The sequence below is a fragment of the Triturus cristatus genome, chromosome 5_1 (assembly GCF_964204655.1).
Source record: "Triturus cristatus chromosome 5_1, aTriCri1.1, whole genome shotgun sequence".
In the NCBI taxonomy this organism is placed as follows: Eukaryota; Metazoa; Chordata; class Amphibia; order Caudata; family Salamandridae; genus Triturus; species Triturus cristatus.
This window is the reverse complement of record NC_140587.1, coordinates 210,103,126-210,119,954: the sequence shown is the minus strand read 5'-3', so window position 1 is coordinate 210,119,954 and position 16,829 is coordinate 210,103,126. Positions and strand designations below refer to the sequence as shown.

General features: G+C 47.0%; 1 protein-coding gene across 4 annotated transcripts in view; it reads right to left on the bottom strand.

Annotated features, from left to right (window-relative positions):
* PTP4A3 (protein tyrosine phosphatase 4A3) overlaps positions 1-16,829 on the bottom strand; it is a 193,828-nt gene that overhangs the window by 46,702 nt on the left and 130,297 nt on the right. For all 4 annotated transcript variants that reach the window (XR_014961468.1, XR_014961469.1, XM_085604825.1 and 1 more), the window contains exon 4: positions 2,078-2,208. Coding sequence is in view for 2 of the 4 variants with exons in the window: in XM_085604825.1 (XP_085460951.1) it covers positions 2,078-2,208 (131 nt within the window). In the remaining 2 variants the exon portion in view is untranslated. The remainder of the gene's footprint in view (positions 1-2,077; positions 2,209-16,829) is intronic.

The following is a 16,829-nucleotide window of genomic DNA, read 5'->3' as shown; positions in this document are numbered from 1 at the left end:
CGCTCCCGCCTAGCCTTCAAAGTCAGGGCGCGGCAGTCGAGGCACGACTCGGAATGGTGGTCGGCCCCAAGGCAGTAGAGGCACCGGCGGTGGAGGTCCATAACCGACAGTCAGTGACAGGAGTCACAGGGTTTGAAACCAGGCATCCTACCGGCACCAGAGTCGAGTCGACAGAATAGACCAAAAGAGTCAAAAAGTTTAGTCAAAAAATGACTAAAAGGGTATGCTCTTCCCGGATCGGCGTGGAAAAAAGAAGAACTGACGTCAGCGCGCGAGGGCGGCGTCTAAGTACTCAGACTACGTCATCCTGGTACACGACGACGGACGCGGAGCCGCAGACGACGCCTATCTATGCGCAAGGGTATCGCTGACGAAAAATCTTTCCGGATCCAGCCCGACGCCTGGGGATATTCTAAGGTGAGGAATCTAACGAACGTGTTTCTTTCATATAAACTTGTTCCATAACAAGACCCGTCATCTAAGAAAACTTCAAAACCCCATCCCTGCACCGCTGACAGCATCAGCCCGCTCACACCCACAAATACAAACTCCAAACACCTGCTCAACCATTGGGACCCTCTTACGCCACAATCATGATAAATTACGTGCACTCTGGAGCACCCACGGACACTTGCCCCCACCACATCTTCAACCTCAGGAGCAAGACTATTGGCGACGAGCTGAAGAAAGTCCTCAACACCTCCATCACCTCGGCCTCCTTCCTGGAGGACTGAAAACATGCTGCAGTGAGGCCACTCCTAAAGAAGCCATCTGGAAACCCAGCAGAACCTGAGAACTACCGGCCCATCTCCTTGCTCCCCTTTCCAGCGAAAGTTTGAAAAAGGCAACTAACCAGCAACTAACCGAACATCTGGAATACAACAACCTCTTGGACGCCTCTCAATCCGGTTTCCAAGCTAACCACAACTTGGAAACAGCCCCGATAGCAACTACCGATTACATCGGGGCCCTCCTGGACCGAGGGTGAAACAGCAGCCCGCATTCTCCTTGACCCGTCAGCCGCCTTTGACACGGTCTTCCATCACATCTTGATCAACAGACCACCACATCAGAATCGAGGGAGACTCACTCAAATGGATTGCATCATACCTCACCAGAACAACCCAGAGAATTAGTCTCCCACTGTTCACCTCCGGACCCAAGAGCCCCAGAGGATGGTCTTTCAGCCCCGCCCTCTTCAACATGTACATGACCACCCCCACCTCCCCCCTGGCCAACACCATCAGATCGCATGAACTCAACATCTTCTACACAAACCACATCCAGCTCACCCTCTCGCAGTTAGAAGACTCCCCCCCCTCCCCCCCACCACCACCACAGCCAACTTTCACAGATGTATGATGAACGTCACCGACAACTTTCTCAAGCTCAACATGGACAAGACAGAAGTTCTCATCTTTGGGAACACCTCGCTATGGGACGTCGCATGGTGGCGTGCAGAACTCTGCCCATCCCTAGCCCTGACTAACTACACCCACAACCTCGACATCATCTTAGAAAGCAATCTCTCTATGAAGAAACAGGTAAACGCAGTCTCATCCACCTGCTTCCACAACATACGCAAGCGTCGCAAGATCATCAGATGGATCCCAGTCAACGCCAGAATGACAGTCACTGAGACCCTCGTCACAAGCAGGTTGGACTATGGGAACTCACCACACGCCTCCTGAAGGAACTACAGACAACACGAAACTCAGCGGCAAAACTCATTCTCAACCTCCCCAGAAGGATCCACATCACACCATACCTCAAGAAGCTACACTGGCTCCCGATCCAGAAGAGATGCCGGTTTAAGATGCTGACTCACGCATACAAAGCCCTGCACAATGAAGGACCAGCATACATTAACAAAACACATGCCTTTCCACCAACAGACCAGACACCTATGATCAGTCTCTCTTCCTAACAGAAAAAATGAAAGCATTGGACAGAATAAAAAGTGCATGGATAAAGAAAACTAAAGTGGAAGGCTAGACAGAAAAAAAAACAAGAGCAGTGATAATCACAGGGTGAAATTACAATGCATAAGCCAAGATTTGAAAACCTGAACATCTACCTTCCAAGGCCAGCTATGCAATGGACAGCCACACAGCATCCAGGATCTTCATTGAATCGTGTTCTTAGTAAATTTAACCAGTCATCTACAATTTTAGTAGGAGGATGAGCTCCATCTTCAAAAGGCCAGTCCTTATGAAAGAGGAATAAAGAAAAGGAATGGTCATCGAGTGTTAATTGACACCTTTATTTTGGGCTAAACATTTTTAAAAAATACTATTCAGAGATGGCACATTTTATTTTTTTAATGCATTTTTTCATATAAAAACTACATGTTGGTAGATTGGTGACAATCACGTGAAAAATGGATTAAAATAAACAAATACAGGGATTTACAGCAATATAAAATACATTTGTGAATATTATTATATTGCCTATTTAGATTATTGTAATACATTGAAGTTTACAATACCAGTATATAATCCGGTCTCCAATTTCCATATTACAGTTGAGTTAATATGTTATTACTGTTGAACTGTGATGCCATGCTGCCTACTGCTAGAGTCAGCAGACAAGTTTAAAGCAGGCCACTGAGCATTATTGCAGCTGAAGCTTAAACAAGAACTGGCTTTCTTCTGCTGTTCTCGAAAATGAACTGATCAGCAAGACAAAGGATTTAAGTGGTTTGTGGGAGAGGTGACGGTGTCACCATGTAGTCTAAGGAATACAATACGCTCTTCTGTATATTAAAAGCATATTGCAGGTCACCTCTGTTCTTTAACCTTATAAAACTCTGCCTTCAGCCTTGTTCCTCTGTATAGTCTTGTAACTCCTCATGGACTTGAAATAGCTTTCTAATGTATGGCAGTGTGTACTTTATCCTATATATGTTTTTGGGTGATTTTGCTATTTTATTAGGCAAACGTCGCCCCAGAGAGAATGGTGGATACATTCCACTGCAGCATCACATACTGAAATATTAAGAAAGATGCTGCTCATTATTACTGAAGGTCATTGGTAAAATAGTCCTCAAAACTATTGCAACCTTTACATATTTGCTATGGTAAGTGCACCATTCACAATGTTGCCCTTAAAGTCACAAATAAATCCTCTAGCGGCTGTTGAATGTACCCGATGTGTACTCAGAGGCCATATTACGGGACCGGTCAATCCCACAACCACACTGGATACAGAAGAACTCTTGCTGTTGACCATATCCACCTAGAAGGTTTCCATCAAATGTTTGTGAATACCTACATACTCAATGTCTGACCTTTTAACTAATCGTACAGATCATCTCTGTGTGGAACACCCATCGCTGTCCCTGTGAGAAAGTTAAATCACTAACGAAGTTACTATTGTGGTAGAATGTCAAGTGTGCGTAGATCCATTTACTAGTGTAAATTTGTTTTGTGAAACGTAGACATGAATTAGCCCTCTTTTGTAAATAAAGCTTAGTTGTTCATTAGTACAGCTTAGTAGTGCAAACAGTATGTATTAGAGCAATGAGTATGTGAATTGACCTTAAAACGTCTATGGCTGGAGTCTCCCCTTACTGGTCAAATACTGTACACCAAGGCAGCCAACCGGTCAACAGTAAAATTGTAAATAGAGGACGTCTAGTAATTTACAGAAATATAAAAATAAATACAGTGAGAATAAAGACAATCAGTATTGTAGCCAGTGTCATGCACACAAGTGCAAGGAAGGAAATGGGCACTGTGGCAGTCGGACAATAATCGGGGCTCAGTGGACCCCTCAAGCCTCTGAGCTCCGGTGCCACTGCACCTGCTGCACCAACAAAAGCTACATCCCCCTGGACAACAAAATAAATGCACAAGTTTAAGAAGGACTCCATCCGTGCGGCCGTGAAATATCAGACGCATTATAAAACGTATACAATAACATGAATATCTAGGTATGAAGACTAAGCTGTAGCTTCGCCCTTCTGGCCACGTGGGTGGTAACCGCCTCCTCTAGCTGTGCCCAATACTTTCTTTAACTTGCAAGATGAGGCCTGCAAGGCTTGATTGAGTAAGGCATGGCTTCAAAGAAGGAACAGCCGCAGCCCTAAAAGGCCGCTTTCGAGGATGCTCCTTTCCTGGCCTATAATTTTAGCACGAGTAGAAATTCCTGCCTTATTGTAAACTAGACAGAAATGCGAAATTTGGCAGCCGGCGCGGTTCAGATGTTTTACTGAGAATGGGTGGGAACAATAAGTGCTAGCGCTAGCGGCGGGGCTGCCAGCAACGCCTCCGGGCAGCGGGAACACACAGGAAAGAGGGCTTCGCGGGCCAAGAAATACAACTTCCGCAGGCCTCCCTCCGCGCGCGCCGCGGCGTCACGTCCGGGCCTTCCAATTAGCCTCTACCTAGGCAGCAAACAGAACCGCGATGAAGGGAATTTCTGTCAAATACTCCGCACGTGCCGGCTTCATATGGAGGAACTTAACTACTGGAAGCTATGACCTCATTCCACCCTAACCAACCCCCAAAACGCATCCTACCGCCAGCAATGAACAGGATGTGCGCATACCAGAAAAAGGCGGTGTCTTATGCTCGAGAGTCGTGCTATTTTGCAAGCCGTGCCGCCCACAGGTAAGAAACCAAACAGAAGTTAAGTTTAACACCCAATCCTAGATGGTGTTTAAAAGGGGAAAAAACATCCTGTATTTAGGATTGTATGTACGTAACATATGGTCCTTTATCGGGCAGAAGGCTTCAGTGCACTCTTATCACAAACACTAGACGCCCGTGACACCCCTCCCCCACACCACATGGAACCAATGAACCTACCAGTCGAAAATGTAAGTGGAAATTCGGAAGTCTGGCCACAACTTAGGCAATAGGGGACTTCAAAAGAAGGCAGCCATCTTCCTTTGCAGAATACTTGTCAAGTATACTGCTCGCAAGAGTTTATGCCTTCTTCGCGAACATCTCTTTAAATATGGCTGTGCAGATCTTGTGATATTTTAAGTGTGTACCCAACTGCCTTCTCTTGCTCTCTCTAAGGGGAGGTAAAACAATGAAGGACACTTGTGGCTGGACTTTTCACGACACACCACCATGAAAACTTCAATCTCCATTCAACGTATAATTGTGAAATTTTTAGCCAATGCTATTCTTTTATATTTTAGGTTCGAAACAGATTGTGAAAACTGCTTGCATGCAGTTCAAACTGGTCCATTGGGTTATGATCACAATGTATAAAACTGTGATCATATAAACTCCAGTTTCTTGTGGCCAATAAATCCAGTAATCGTTCTGCACATTCATTAGTGTACACTTCACCTAAGGGGATTAGCTGCATTGCATCTGTTGACCCAGTACCATTTCTGGCATCCCAGGATGCTCCAGTTATCCTACAGCACCCAAACAGCAATGTTGGAAAACACTGCACATTCTTTTAATTTAAAGAGGCCATTCCGTGTATAGGAAAACCATTCTCTTCTCCCAGCCCTAAATCTCTAGCAATCAACTACAGTAGGCCTTCTACAATGTTGCCTTCTTTAATTGAGCCAGCTAGGGTGTGGGAGGGAGGCGGAGGGGATTAGATGTATTGTGACACACAAACACTGCTGGACATTCCACACACTGTCCTGTGGGGTATTTCCATGAAAAGGAGCACGAAAATGTAGTGTGGGTTAGTGTAAACTATGATGGAATTTAACTGCTAAAGTGATCACTGCCTTAGTGACTCTAGTCGTCCACATTTCCTGTATTTAGTTGTCCAGCGCGCATTAAGGCTGGATGCATGCCAGAATTTGTAAGTAATCAGATTATATAAGTGACTTTAATTTGCAATAGTAGTACATACATTTCTCTTGTCGATAGGCTGTACATTTGTCACATTTTAGGGCCTTTAGGGCCAGGCGCGGTGCGTCCTCCGCCAGTAGCGTCGGCGTCTCTGAACTGAAGTAAACTGTATCAGTTTACTTAAGTTCAAAGACGCCGGCCCGAGGGAGAACTAACTGACAATCATGTCGGTCAGCATGACGTCGGGCCGCCCACCCCCTTCAGAGTCTTAAGGGGGTGGCCGGTCCGGCGTCATGTTGACTGACATGATTGTCAGACCAGGGGCAACAGGCAGCAGCACAAGTGCTCATGAGTGGGGACGGAGGGTGAATTTTTGCGCCGTGCCCCGTCATGGGCACTAGTGTCTGCTCTGGCTGGCGCATGCCCATTAGGAGAGCGAGGGTTGAGCAAAGGCTCAAACCTCGGTCTCCTAATGGGCAGGCAGGCGAGTAGTACCCGTGTCCTACGCTAATCCTGGCGCTGCTGGCAGCGCCAGGATTGGCTGAGCGGGGTTGCCACTTGCCAGTCCACTCCAGTGCCGTTCAAATCGTGAAGGCGCCAAGGGGAGAGAGCAGAGGAGGCTCAGAACGGCTGTGGTCCCACAGTGGAGCACGGAAGGAGGAAGCAAGTCTGCTGAGGTGAGGAAGATTGGAGCTCTGAGCCGCAATTTGTCGACCCGTTTTTCCGACCGAGATGGGGGCGGATCTTCAAAAGGAAATAATCAGCTGGTTAGATCTCCCGAAAAACTTTATGTAATGGTCCTTTTTCAGTTTTAACACTTCATTTATGCAAATGCCTCATTGTCTCTTTGCCTTGGACTCCTGACATTGCATACTTGTGCTTTGTCAAGACTTAACCTTTTCCCCTTCTTGCCGCGCTCGTGAGTCGGCCAGGTCCAGGTGTACGGGCTCATCTTTAGGTTGTTCGGGAACGTGTTCCAGAGTTTGCAAGTCCGATCACCCACACCATAGAGTGTTTTATGGTACCTATCTTTCTTTTTTTGGGGGAGGTTATACAAGGGGAAGGTGGTTGGCAATGGTGCCATTCTCTATCTGGCAATCCTTATTTGGTAACAGAGCTGCCGTTTTAACTGAAGAAAAGTGGGTCCTGCTGGTAGATAACCCGCTTAACCATACAGGGAGCTTTAGAGAAGAATCTTCTAGTCTGTAGGAGTTAGCCAGTGCAAGGCCGTCAGGACCAGAGTGATGGGGTCACGCCTGAGAAGGTTTCACAGTTATCGGTCCGCGCCTACAATCTTCATTTTACACGGGGACAGTGGGGATTCTACGCTGCAACGCTTGCTTTGTGCCAGTTTCAGGTGGATGGGGGCATGGTAGTCTTTGTGCGACAGTATTCACACTTCAGTTCATGCCTGTATTTCCTCCGCGGCAAGAGTTTGGCAGACTGTGAAAGCTAAAGAGACTCTGCGAAGGGCAGGGGGAGCTCCATGGCGAGAGGCAGTGAGGCAGACAAAGGAAGATCAGGAAAGTGCAAGAGACGAACACAGCAATAAAGGCAGGGAGGGATAAATAGAGAGCGCTATAGAGACGGAGAGTGGGAGACTGTAGGAGAGTAGGGTCTGCTATCCTATGGTCACCCCAAATTTTTGCTTTTTGCTTCACTGGTTTTTGACATATTGAGGCTGTGGGCCTGCCAATCAGACCCCCAGCCTGCTGTTCTCTCTACTAAATTTACACTATGCACCCTAGGCGCATAACCAATTGGAAGTGGATCACCCTGTGAGCCCCTGTACCAGTGTACACTAGGTACCCAGGGCATTGGTGTATCTAAGGCCTACCAGGGGCTGAAGCATGTATTATGCCACCCCTGGACTGGCCTAACAAATTTGACACAACTGGCTGATCACTCAGCTGGGGTAAGTTGGTGTAACCACCTTTACTTAGGTGTAGTATACCTATACCTAACCTTAAATGGGACACATGTTAACCTATAAGTCACTCCTATGGCAGGCCTTAACAATCCTGAAGGCAGAGTGCTTGGTTCCATGTGAGATGGTGCTCTGGCATGAGCTGAGCCTGTCTGCAGTGGTCGGAACCACTTCCTTCTACTGTTTCCAGATATCGCCATACCATATACTCTTAAGTGCATTATGAACCTCGCGGTTAAATGCTATCTTTGGTTTGGCTTTATCAAAACATGTCGAGTAAGGTGTCATACGAATTGGAATACTAACCCCTCGCGAATTCTGGCGACGGGGTTAGCATTCCACCCTTCTAGAGGGACACGACATGTACAGTACCTGAAACCCGGGTAAAATCAGACATAGCCTCAGCTCCACAAAATGGATGCTGCCACTACAGACACAAGTCTGCCCTCCTGCTGCTGGGAGTCCTTCCAGCTTGGGAGGTGTGGACAAAGGGTTTCCTGCCAGGGGAGGTGCGTGCACCACCCCAGACAGGATTTTGTGTATTGGTCAGGTAGGGCTTGAAAGAAACCAGACATGCCTGAGGCTCACAAGGAGCCTCGGTGCATATGCCAGTTCAAACCGGTCCTGGGGCACACCAGTCCCGGGCCTGGGGCGAGCTGGACAAAGGATTGGGGGTGTAACCACCCCCCTTCCTGGTCCCACCCTTAGGGAGGGACCTAGCAGGTAGTCCGGCCCCTAGAATCCGAATAAAGGTAGGAGCTGTGTCCTAAGACTTTAGACATCCTGGAATCAACTTAACTACAAGAAGAAGACGGGAACTTCGACGCTCTGCTGCACAGAGGACTGAAGGAAATCTCCCCTGTGGTCATGGAGTGACCACCTTGCTAACGCAAGCACCATCCAGCGAATCAACGTCTGCTTTGCCGCCGCCTCCCGCCGGAGCCCGAGCCCAGAGACTGACAAGACCTGGACCTCCAGACCTCTCACCGCCCGATCCACAGTCCCTGAAAAGAAGGAACCCGTGGAGGCACCGAGACACGTGGAGCCAGCCATCTTGAAAAGACCACGACAAGCTGCAAGCGCGACAACCGAGGCTCCCTCCAAGTTGTGCTTTGGGTCCTGAGAAGCTCAACACCCGAGCAGCATCTGCACCAAAGGTGAGCCCTCCAGCATCTCCACGATCTGCGTGGGGCCCCTCTGCATTTTGCCACTTGACGCGCCTAACCGGTTGCTGGCCCGTTGGCTAGTGGCCATCTTGGCGACGAACTTCAAGAACTACACCGCTGGTCTGGTTGCTCCAGACTGGCCCTTGCTCCCCTCCAAAGGAGCAGTCCCTCTGACCTTGCTGGTCAGAACCATCAGCTTATTTCGTTTTCCACAACAATTGCTTTTGCCAAGGCTTGTTTGCTTCGATCAAGTCGCCGACAGCGAGAGCCTGCGTGGGACAGCGAGTGAACCGACTCCTGGACGTCGTCGACCTTCAGGGACCACGTGGCTGCAGAGACAAGCTGCACCTTTCCTCCTGTTTGCACCCGACATCGCCTGGTACCCACCTGGTGCCACGCTGGTCACTGGCTAGTGACTGAACACTGTCCCCTCTGCTTACAGGTCTTCTACAACTCCGATCCACTCTTGGATCCACCGCATCTCTTCCGGACCGACCGCCTGCAGCATCTTTGTCCACAGGCTCCATTGAACATATAGAAGAAACCCGACACACTTCGAGACCTATGCACCCGCTTCCTGTGGGTGAGGTAAAGCTGCCATTAGAGCCAATCATAACACTGGCACTCCGGTGCCCAAGTGTAGAGTATCATCTCTAGTGTCTGTTTCCAATCTTGAGTTTAGTCCATCCGGAAGATCCTTTTTGCAGTAACTTTGTAACTTTTACGCACCCATTGAGAACCTATGGGAGCCCGCGTGTGACTGTTTGCTCTGCACACGCAACCCGTGGACCTCCTGGTCACTAACTAAAGTTAGCTCCTTGTAGGCCCAGCGATTCTAGAGGCCCTAGGCCTTTTCCCTTTTCTGTTCGAGGTACTTATACCACTATTTTAGTATATGGTTCGAGTGGCCACCAGGGCCTATCCATATAAAGTGCAACTTCTGTGTATTCTAACGTAATCTTGTTTAACGATTTGTGCTCCTGTGCTCATAAAAGAGTCTAGGGGATACTTTGAGAAATAAATACATATATATTTTGAATATATATCTGTGTGGTGTCCTTTCATTGGTATAAAAGGGGGTTACTTATGGTAAAACAGCTTGCTTCACACGCCAAAACGACTTTAGCCTGAAAGGCTGCTTAGCCCACGCTACCACTAGGGCAGCTGGTCCGAAAAGGTTGACTTACAACCACACCATAAGGGGTTGCTTGGCATGGTACAACGTGGTCACTTTAACTAGTGAACATCATATACCAGGCCAACTTCTCACAGAGACATGGAGAGAGATCTAAAGAGGGATTGAGAGACAGGCAGAGAGATCTAAAGAGCGTGAGAGACGGACAGAGCACTCTGAAGAGAGAGAAAGACAGGCACAGAGATCTAAAGAAAGAGTGAGAGACAGGCATGTGGACCGATCTATAGAGAGAGACAGGCAGATAGATCTAAATAGAGAGACAGGCACATAGGTCTAAAGAGAGTGAGAGACAAGCAGAGATCTAAAGAGAGTGAGACAGGCAGAGAAATCTAAAGAGAGTGAGACACAGGCAGAGAGATGTAAATAGGGTGAGAGACCGGATCAGAGATCTAAAGAGTGAGAAACAGGCACAGAGATCTAGTGAGAGAGGGAGAAGCAAGCATAGAAAGCTAAATAGAAAGTGTGAGACAGAGGAGACAGCTAAGGAAAGAGAAAGAGTTAAAGAGTGAGCTATCAGCAGAGATTGCTAAAGAGTGAGACACAGACAGGGGAAGATAAGGAGAGTGCAATTGGCAAACACCCCCCTGCAGCCCCCGTAGGTTGTTCGTCTCGGTTGCTACGCTCGCTTGCTGCAGTGCAGTATGTAACTAATTTTACGCCGCCCCATTTTCAAATACCACCAGCCGCCCCTGTTTAGGGCCAAAATTGGGCAACCTTATTTTAGCCTTTTTTCGCTTTTGCCTCCCAATTAGTATTTAAACTTTACGATCATCTCCTCTATACAGTGGTAAATCACCTATACACCCATAATTTTACAACCACTCACAAGACAATGGGTCCTTTAGGGTTTAGTCTTCAGGTCATGCACATAGAATAATCCAGGAGTTAAGAGCTCACTCAAAAGCCATGTGCACACCTTAAGTGCCTTCTCTTGTAGCAACTGCAGGCCATTCTGCTTCTTTTGTAATCCGGAAAGTGCCATCTCAGCATGGGATCTGTCAAAGACCCACACATGGCTTAACAGAAGAAAGTATAAACAGACATCCAAGAGGAATAGAAACTAATACACCCTCAGTTTCCTCTACACAGCTCCTCACCTCTAATACACCTGGGTGCAACCACGGAGAGCATGGTTTACTCACTACCTCGCTGCCAATTAAGACACACAATCCCTGAACATCTACCTACTGATTCACAAGACAGGGTAAGGGGTACACAAAATAATTTAGGCACTAATCAGACTGCGAAAATTATGCAGCTGTGCCTAGCATCTTGACTTAGATTAGCACTGCACTTAAATACAAGTTATGTTCAGAAATGAACGTGAGTGCAAAAAATGACCCGTTCACCCAAACTGAAGATACACTACGAGAACCAGGTATTAAACTACTGAAAATGTTTGAAGCATGGCTCCAATCTAAACCATCCAAATCAAGTATAAATTAGTACAGGAAGAACAACTCTACGAGACAGGACAGGTATCCAATTAGAACTAGAGGTAAAACACCAAAAGTAGCAAAGGAAAACAATTCTGCAGATCCTGCCAAGGAACTACTCCACAAAAGGCGGTGCTCATCCCAGAGACAGAGACATGTAGCAAAAATACCTATTTTGCAGAGATATGCCAATCCAAGCTGACCTGCTAAAATATATACAACTGAGAAGCAGCACAAAGTAGGAGGCCAAATAAATGGAATGGCCCGAAGCATCAGAACAAAATAACTAGTATCACCAATGCTTCCTACACATTGATTGTCAGACACCATGAAATGAGGGGAAAAAAGTCCACGAGCAAGGTAAAAAGGTTGCCTCTATACCGGGTTTAACAACGCGGACACTGGCACCCAATACCGGTTGCTAGCCCATTTTCTGTCCAACAGCTACAGCGGGCAACTGGTGGGTCCCGTCCTGTCAAAACCAATCTTTCAAATTTTGTGCTGAGACAAAGCACAGGTTTTTGACACAACCTAGAAGGCAGTTACCCCCCTAGTAGTCTAGTTAAAAGAAAACCGCAACTGACATGTTGGTACTACAAAACCAGATAAAATTATAGCAATGCATGTGATATCCCGGGAACTACAGTCAGATAATGGACCTCCACTTGAAGCATGGCAATTACAAGAGCAACCACTTCCCTGGGCGTCACCCATTGCTAGCCCAAAGCTAGTGGCAAAAAACAGGCTATCAAAAATCCAGAGTTCAACCCATCGGCAGCCTTAACTGGCCACTCCATGCGCTGCATGATCAAGGACCCCCATCTAGGAACCCACCCGCATACCATGCAGCCCAAACAATCACTGACAAAAGGGGTCAAAAGTGACAAATGCAAGGCTAACATTCAAGTAGGGGAAGAAGCACTTATTCAAAACTCACTCTAACCACGGGTTTCAAATGCCATAGCAAGAAAAGGGTCGAAGGTCACAACCCAGGGAGAAAATACCTCCGGTTCATAAAGTAGATCATGGTTCTAGAAGACCTCAGGGTTACTTTGCTTACATTTTTTTTTCATACAGTGCATACTAGGCCCAACACCATGAGAATGTTTTACACAACGCAGCAGGATTTGTACAAGTAACAGACACTAGACGGGGGAAAGCATAAACTGTACAAGAAAGGGTGTCAATTTGTAGGAAGGCAGGACTTCATACTTAGGATGAAGTTAGTGGGAGGGCAAATAGATGGGGGTTGAGACATGCTATTTATGGCCATATCGGGGGCGTCCATACCAATAATAAAGCAGAACTGGATGCAAGATGGGCACTGCTTGGACAACAGAGGGTGGAGGGGGATAGGGGACCGTCCAATTCCAGTATCAGAAGAATAATTATACTTTACATCATGTGAGCACTGGCACAGAGTCAATAACCAGACCCAGTTCAATTCAAAGAGAAGGTGCAGTTAAATAGAGAAATGTACAAGCTATCTAGTATGGCACAGAGCAGCCAATCGATCTGAATAAGGTATGCATTTCTGACTGTACCCTTGTTCAGGCCAAGCATCCTGATGACTCCATCCAGGAAGCAAATTCACATCCACCCTCCCTACAGCTCGAGGCATAATTCCACTCATGATCGCGGACTCTAGTCTAGACTCTCTTTTGCTAAAAATGCAGAGACCGGGATGCACAGACGATCTGGCCGCAGCCAGCCATGTTGGAGGAGCACTCAGGTCGGCACCACCTTCTCCCTAGAGCAGCTCCCTCTGAGGCGAAGCCTTTGATAGCTTTGAGGGTCAGGTGTAATATGCACTGAACCTTTGACATATATTGAAGTTCTTCTGTAGATGGGAGGGAGGACACCGGCCCTTTGCAGCTTGGCCCTCACAGCACATGTATGCACTATCAAATCATAGCTTGGAGAGACTTTACATGCATTTTATACTCATTAAACACACTAACAAAACTGAAGAACACAAACTTGAATTGGCCAAATTCAGATCATCATTAAGCACCTTGAATAAGTGCCAATATCTCATGGTAAGCAGTAAAAAACATTAGAAATCTAGTAAGTGGCAACCTCTTCAGTTCATCGAGTAAGGCTGTATTTAGTCAACAAGAACACAAAATGGAATGTCTATTTGTATACTTGTTTATCCTCCTTTTCCCTCAATGTAATTGCCTTGTCCTGATCCCCTCTGTGATCCACTCCATGCGTTCAAGTGACATCACACATGCTTCGTGACCTACTGCTGGTGGACGGATGACATGCACAGATGAGTCAGACATGCATCTGTATATACCATTTTTTAATACACCGTTCCAAGATGCTGAATACCAATCTTGGAGCAGTTAATAAAAATATATATTCATGTGTTTGAAAACATTCCACAAAGCAGCAGCAAAGCTCTTGTAAAAAAATCCATTGGTGAGTGGCAGCTGTAGTGTCTGGAGTCAGGGCAGGAAAGGGAAGACCTGCGTGCTATTCAAAGCCCCACTTTGAAGTCACCTCCACTTCAAAGGCACCTTTGGGGATAGGAACAAGACTTCTGACCCTACCAAGTCAGTAAACTTCTGGACTTGTGGGTACTCTACTGGGAAGAAGGACGGCTGTGCCACACTGCAGGACTATTGCTATAATAGAACAGCTTTTCTGCTGTGCTGCCTTGCCTGCTGCCCCCTCTGGGCCCAGGCAGTGTGAATCCAGAGGCTTGCCTGCTTGCCTCCAGTTCTGTAATCTCATGGACCTCAAAGACTGCCTGCAGCTCTCCAAACAGCACCTGGACTCTGCCATCTGAGAGGTTGGCTTGACTTTTCAGATTGGACCTGTTCCAGCAAGACCAGATAGCTCTGGTTGGCGCTTTATGACTAAGCCCTATATTCCAAGATATTCTTTAAAAATTCATAACTCTGGTTCTACTTATTGGATCTTTGTTGTTTTGGTCTTGTTGTGTTCAATACATTGAGCTCAAGTTCTAACCAGGTGTGGACTATTTTTACGTGGTGGTTTTGCTGTATAAAGTGTTGCACAAATACTTTACATATTGTCTCTATTGTCAAGCTTGACTGCTCTGTGCCAAGCTACCAGAGAGAGAGAGAGAGAGAGAGACCAGGTTAATTTAGGGTGTGTATCTGAGTTACCCTGACTAGGATTGTGGTTCATGCTTGGACAGGGTGCATACTTCTGCCAACCAGAAACTCAATTTCTAACATCCCTATTAAGATGTCCTGGCGTGAGTGGCACTCGCATGTGCACCAGGCGTATTGTAATGCATCATGGCGGATGCAGTGGCAAGCAGACCATTACAATAAAAAAAAAAAAAAAATTAAAATCACATGAGCGTAGCCGGTTAGCTTCTGCAAGCATCCTAGCGGCATGCAAGAAAAGGCTGCATTTACCAGTGAACAGTATAGCAGTGCAGCCACAGCTAAACTTTGGTGAAAAGGAACACTGGGTAGGGGTCAAAGGTAAACCAACATGTTCTTGGAGACAACCTTCCTCAAAGTGAGCTGGAAGTTTAAACAGGGGACTGTAATTTGTAAACAGATCAGGTTTCAGAAAAAGATTCAGAAATTATTTTGGGCAAGTCTGGATTTTACCGCCTGTTGTCGGCATGGTGTTCACAGACTTGAGGAAGCCCCGTCGGCACCAGGAACTTGGACAAGCCTCAAGGAATGCAACAGGAGTGCTTGTGCCCCCGAAGACTGCTTTTTCTTCGCAGGACACTGCTTGCATGCAAAGCTGCCAAGTTTTCAGTCTGTTTATGTGGGACTTTTTTAGGTTTTCAGTGTGCAAACGTGGAATTTTGAGACCTGATGTGTGGCACTTCGAGTGACACCTTAATACGAGTAGAACACAGCAGTTATGTAGATGTAATGAGGGAGAGGATTTGCTTTGATGCAACATCATTTTATGAAAGTAGCCATAATGGAAAGGGCTCCTGGAGAAATCCAGGACTGACTGAAGGTAAAAGTCCCACTCTGGGGCCCCCTAGCACTTATATTCGCACACATCACAGACATGGACACTAAGGTGGCTTTCCATTGCATTCGTGCATAAACATGGAATGTGCCGCAGATGAAAGAAAATACAAATACTGCATTTTGTTCTATTGTAGACGTTCACCATCTATAGATCATATTTAAATAACCTTGTAGCCAATGGGTTCCTTCTTCAGCTGCAATGCTTTTATTCCTGAGGTGTAAATTTCCATGGCATGACCCGCACTCTGCCCTCTCCTACTAGCGCCTACCCTGCTCCCTTCCTACTGCACCTACAGTCTCCCTGGTCTGTGCACATGCAGCTAGTCCAGGGAAGGTGGCTAGTCTTTATTCTGGAATCTGTAGACCTGTTTAACATTTCTGAATTATATTCCGGATTCTGTCATTGCTAAACAAAAACCTGCTCTGGGCAAGAAAGTCAGGCACGGACCGGGGGTTCCGAGAGGTGTCTGTGTACTAGCTGGGTTCCTCTTGTTGGTTGAAGGTGTAAAGTTCCCTCCCTCAGCCTCCCTACTGTCCCCTCTCAACCTGTATACTGCAGTCCGTACCGTAAAGATCAGTGTGCCGGGCCCTTTCCTCAGCCCTCCTCCCTCTACTGCTCCATATCATCGGCTCCTCCCATTTTCGGTCTGCCCTAGAAAGTTTCTATTGCACTGGGAAAGCTACCATTGGTGCAGTAGGTGCAGTGGCACAGGGGCTCAGAGCCCTGAGGGAGGCCCTGAACCCTGATAATTGCTTGATTATCCTACCCAACAGTTGGCAGAAGGGGCATTTTCCTTACTTGCACCAAGGCCCATGGCATACTTGCTACCCTACTGTTCAGCTGGCTTGCCAGCCCCTGGTTTTAAAAATAAATCTGAATGCATACTTAAGGGTGCTTTTGGTCGCACAGGTGTCATTCACATTTTGCTTCCGCACACCACAGCACACAGCATAAGGCAATGGTTTAGCCCACTTCAGCCACTGGCGTTATGTAGTTCCTAGGACCCCCCCCCAGCACCTGCATGTTTTGGATGACCTCAATTGAGGACTTGGTGTGCAGACAGACTCTGGACACCCCCACGGGATGAGTCAGCCGCCAGACCAGCTAGCTCTATGGTGCCACTACCACCCCCTGTATTCTACAGCGTTGTAGGTAGTTTCTGGCAACCAATGAACATGACAACCCCGATTCCTCAGGTATCGTGGAAACAATACGATATCTTTCGCTCAGTCACTCATGCTTACTTTTCTCAGAATACGTAGGAGGACAATTGGAACGGTTGCAATAAATATTTATTGGTCAAGCGTCAGTCTAGCATGATACAGGTTAGCTGCGACAATCAAAAGACAG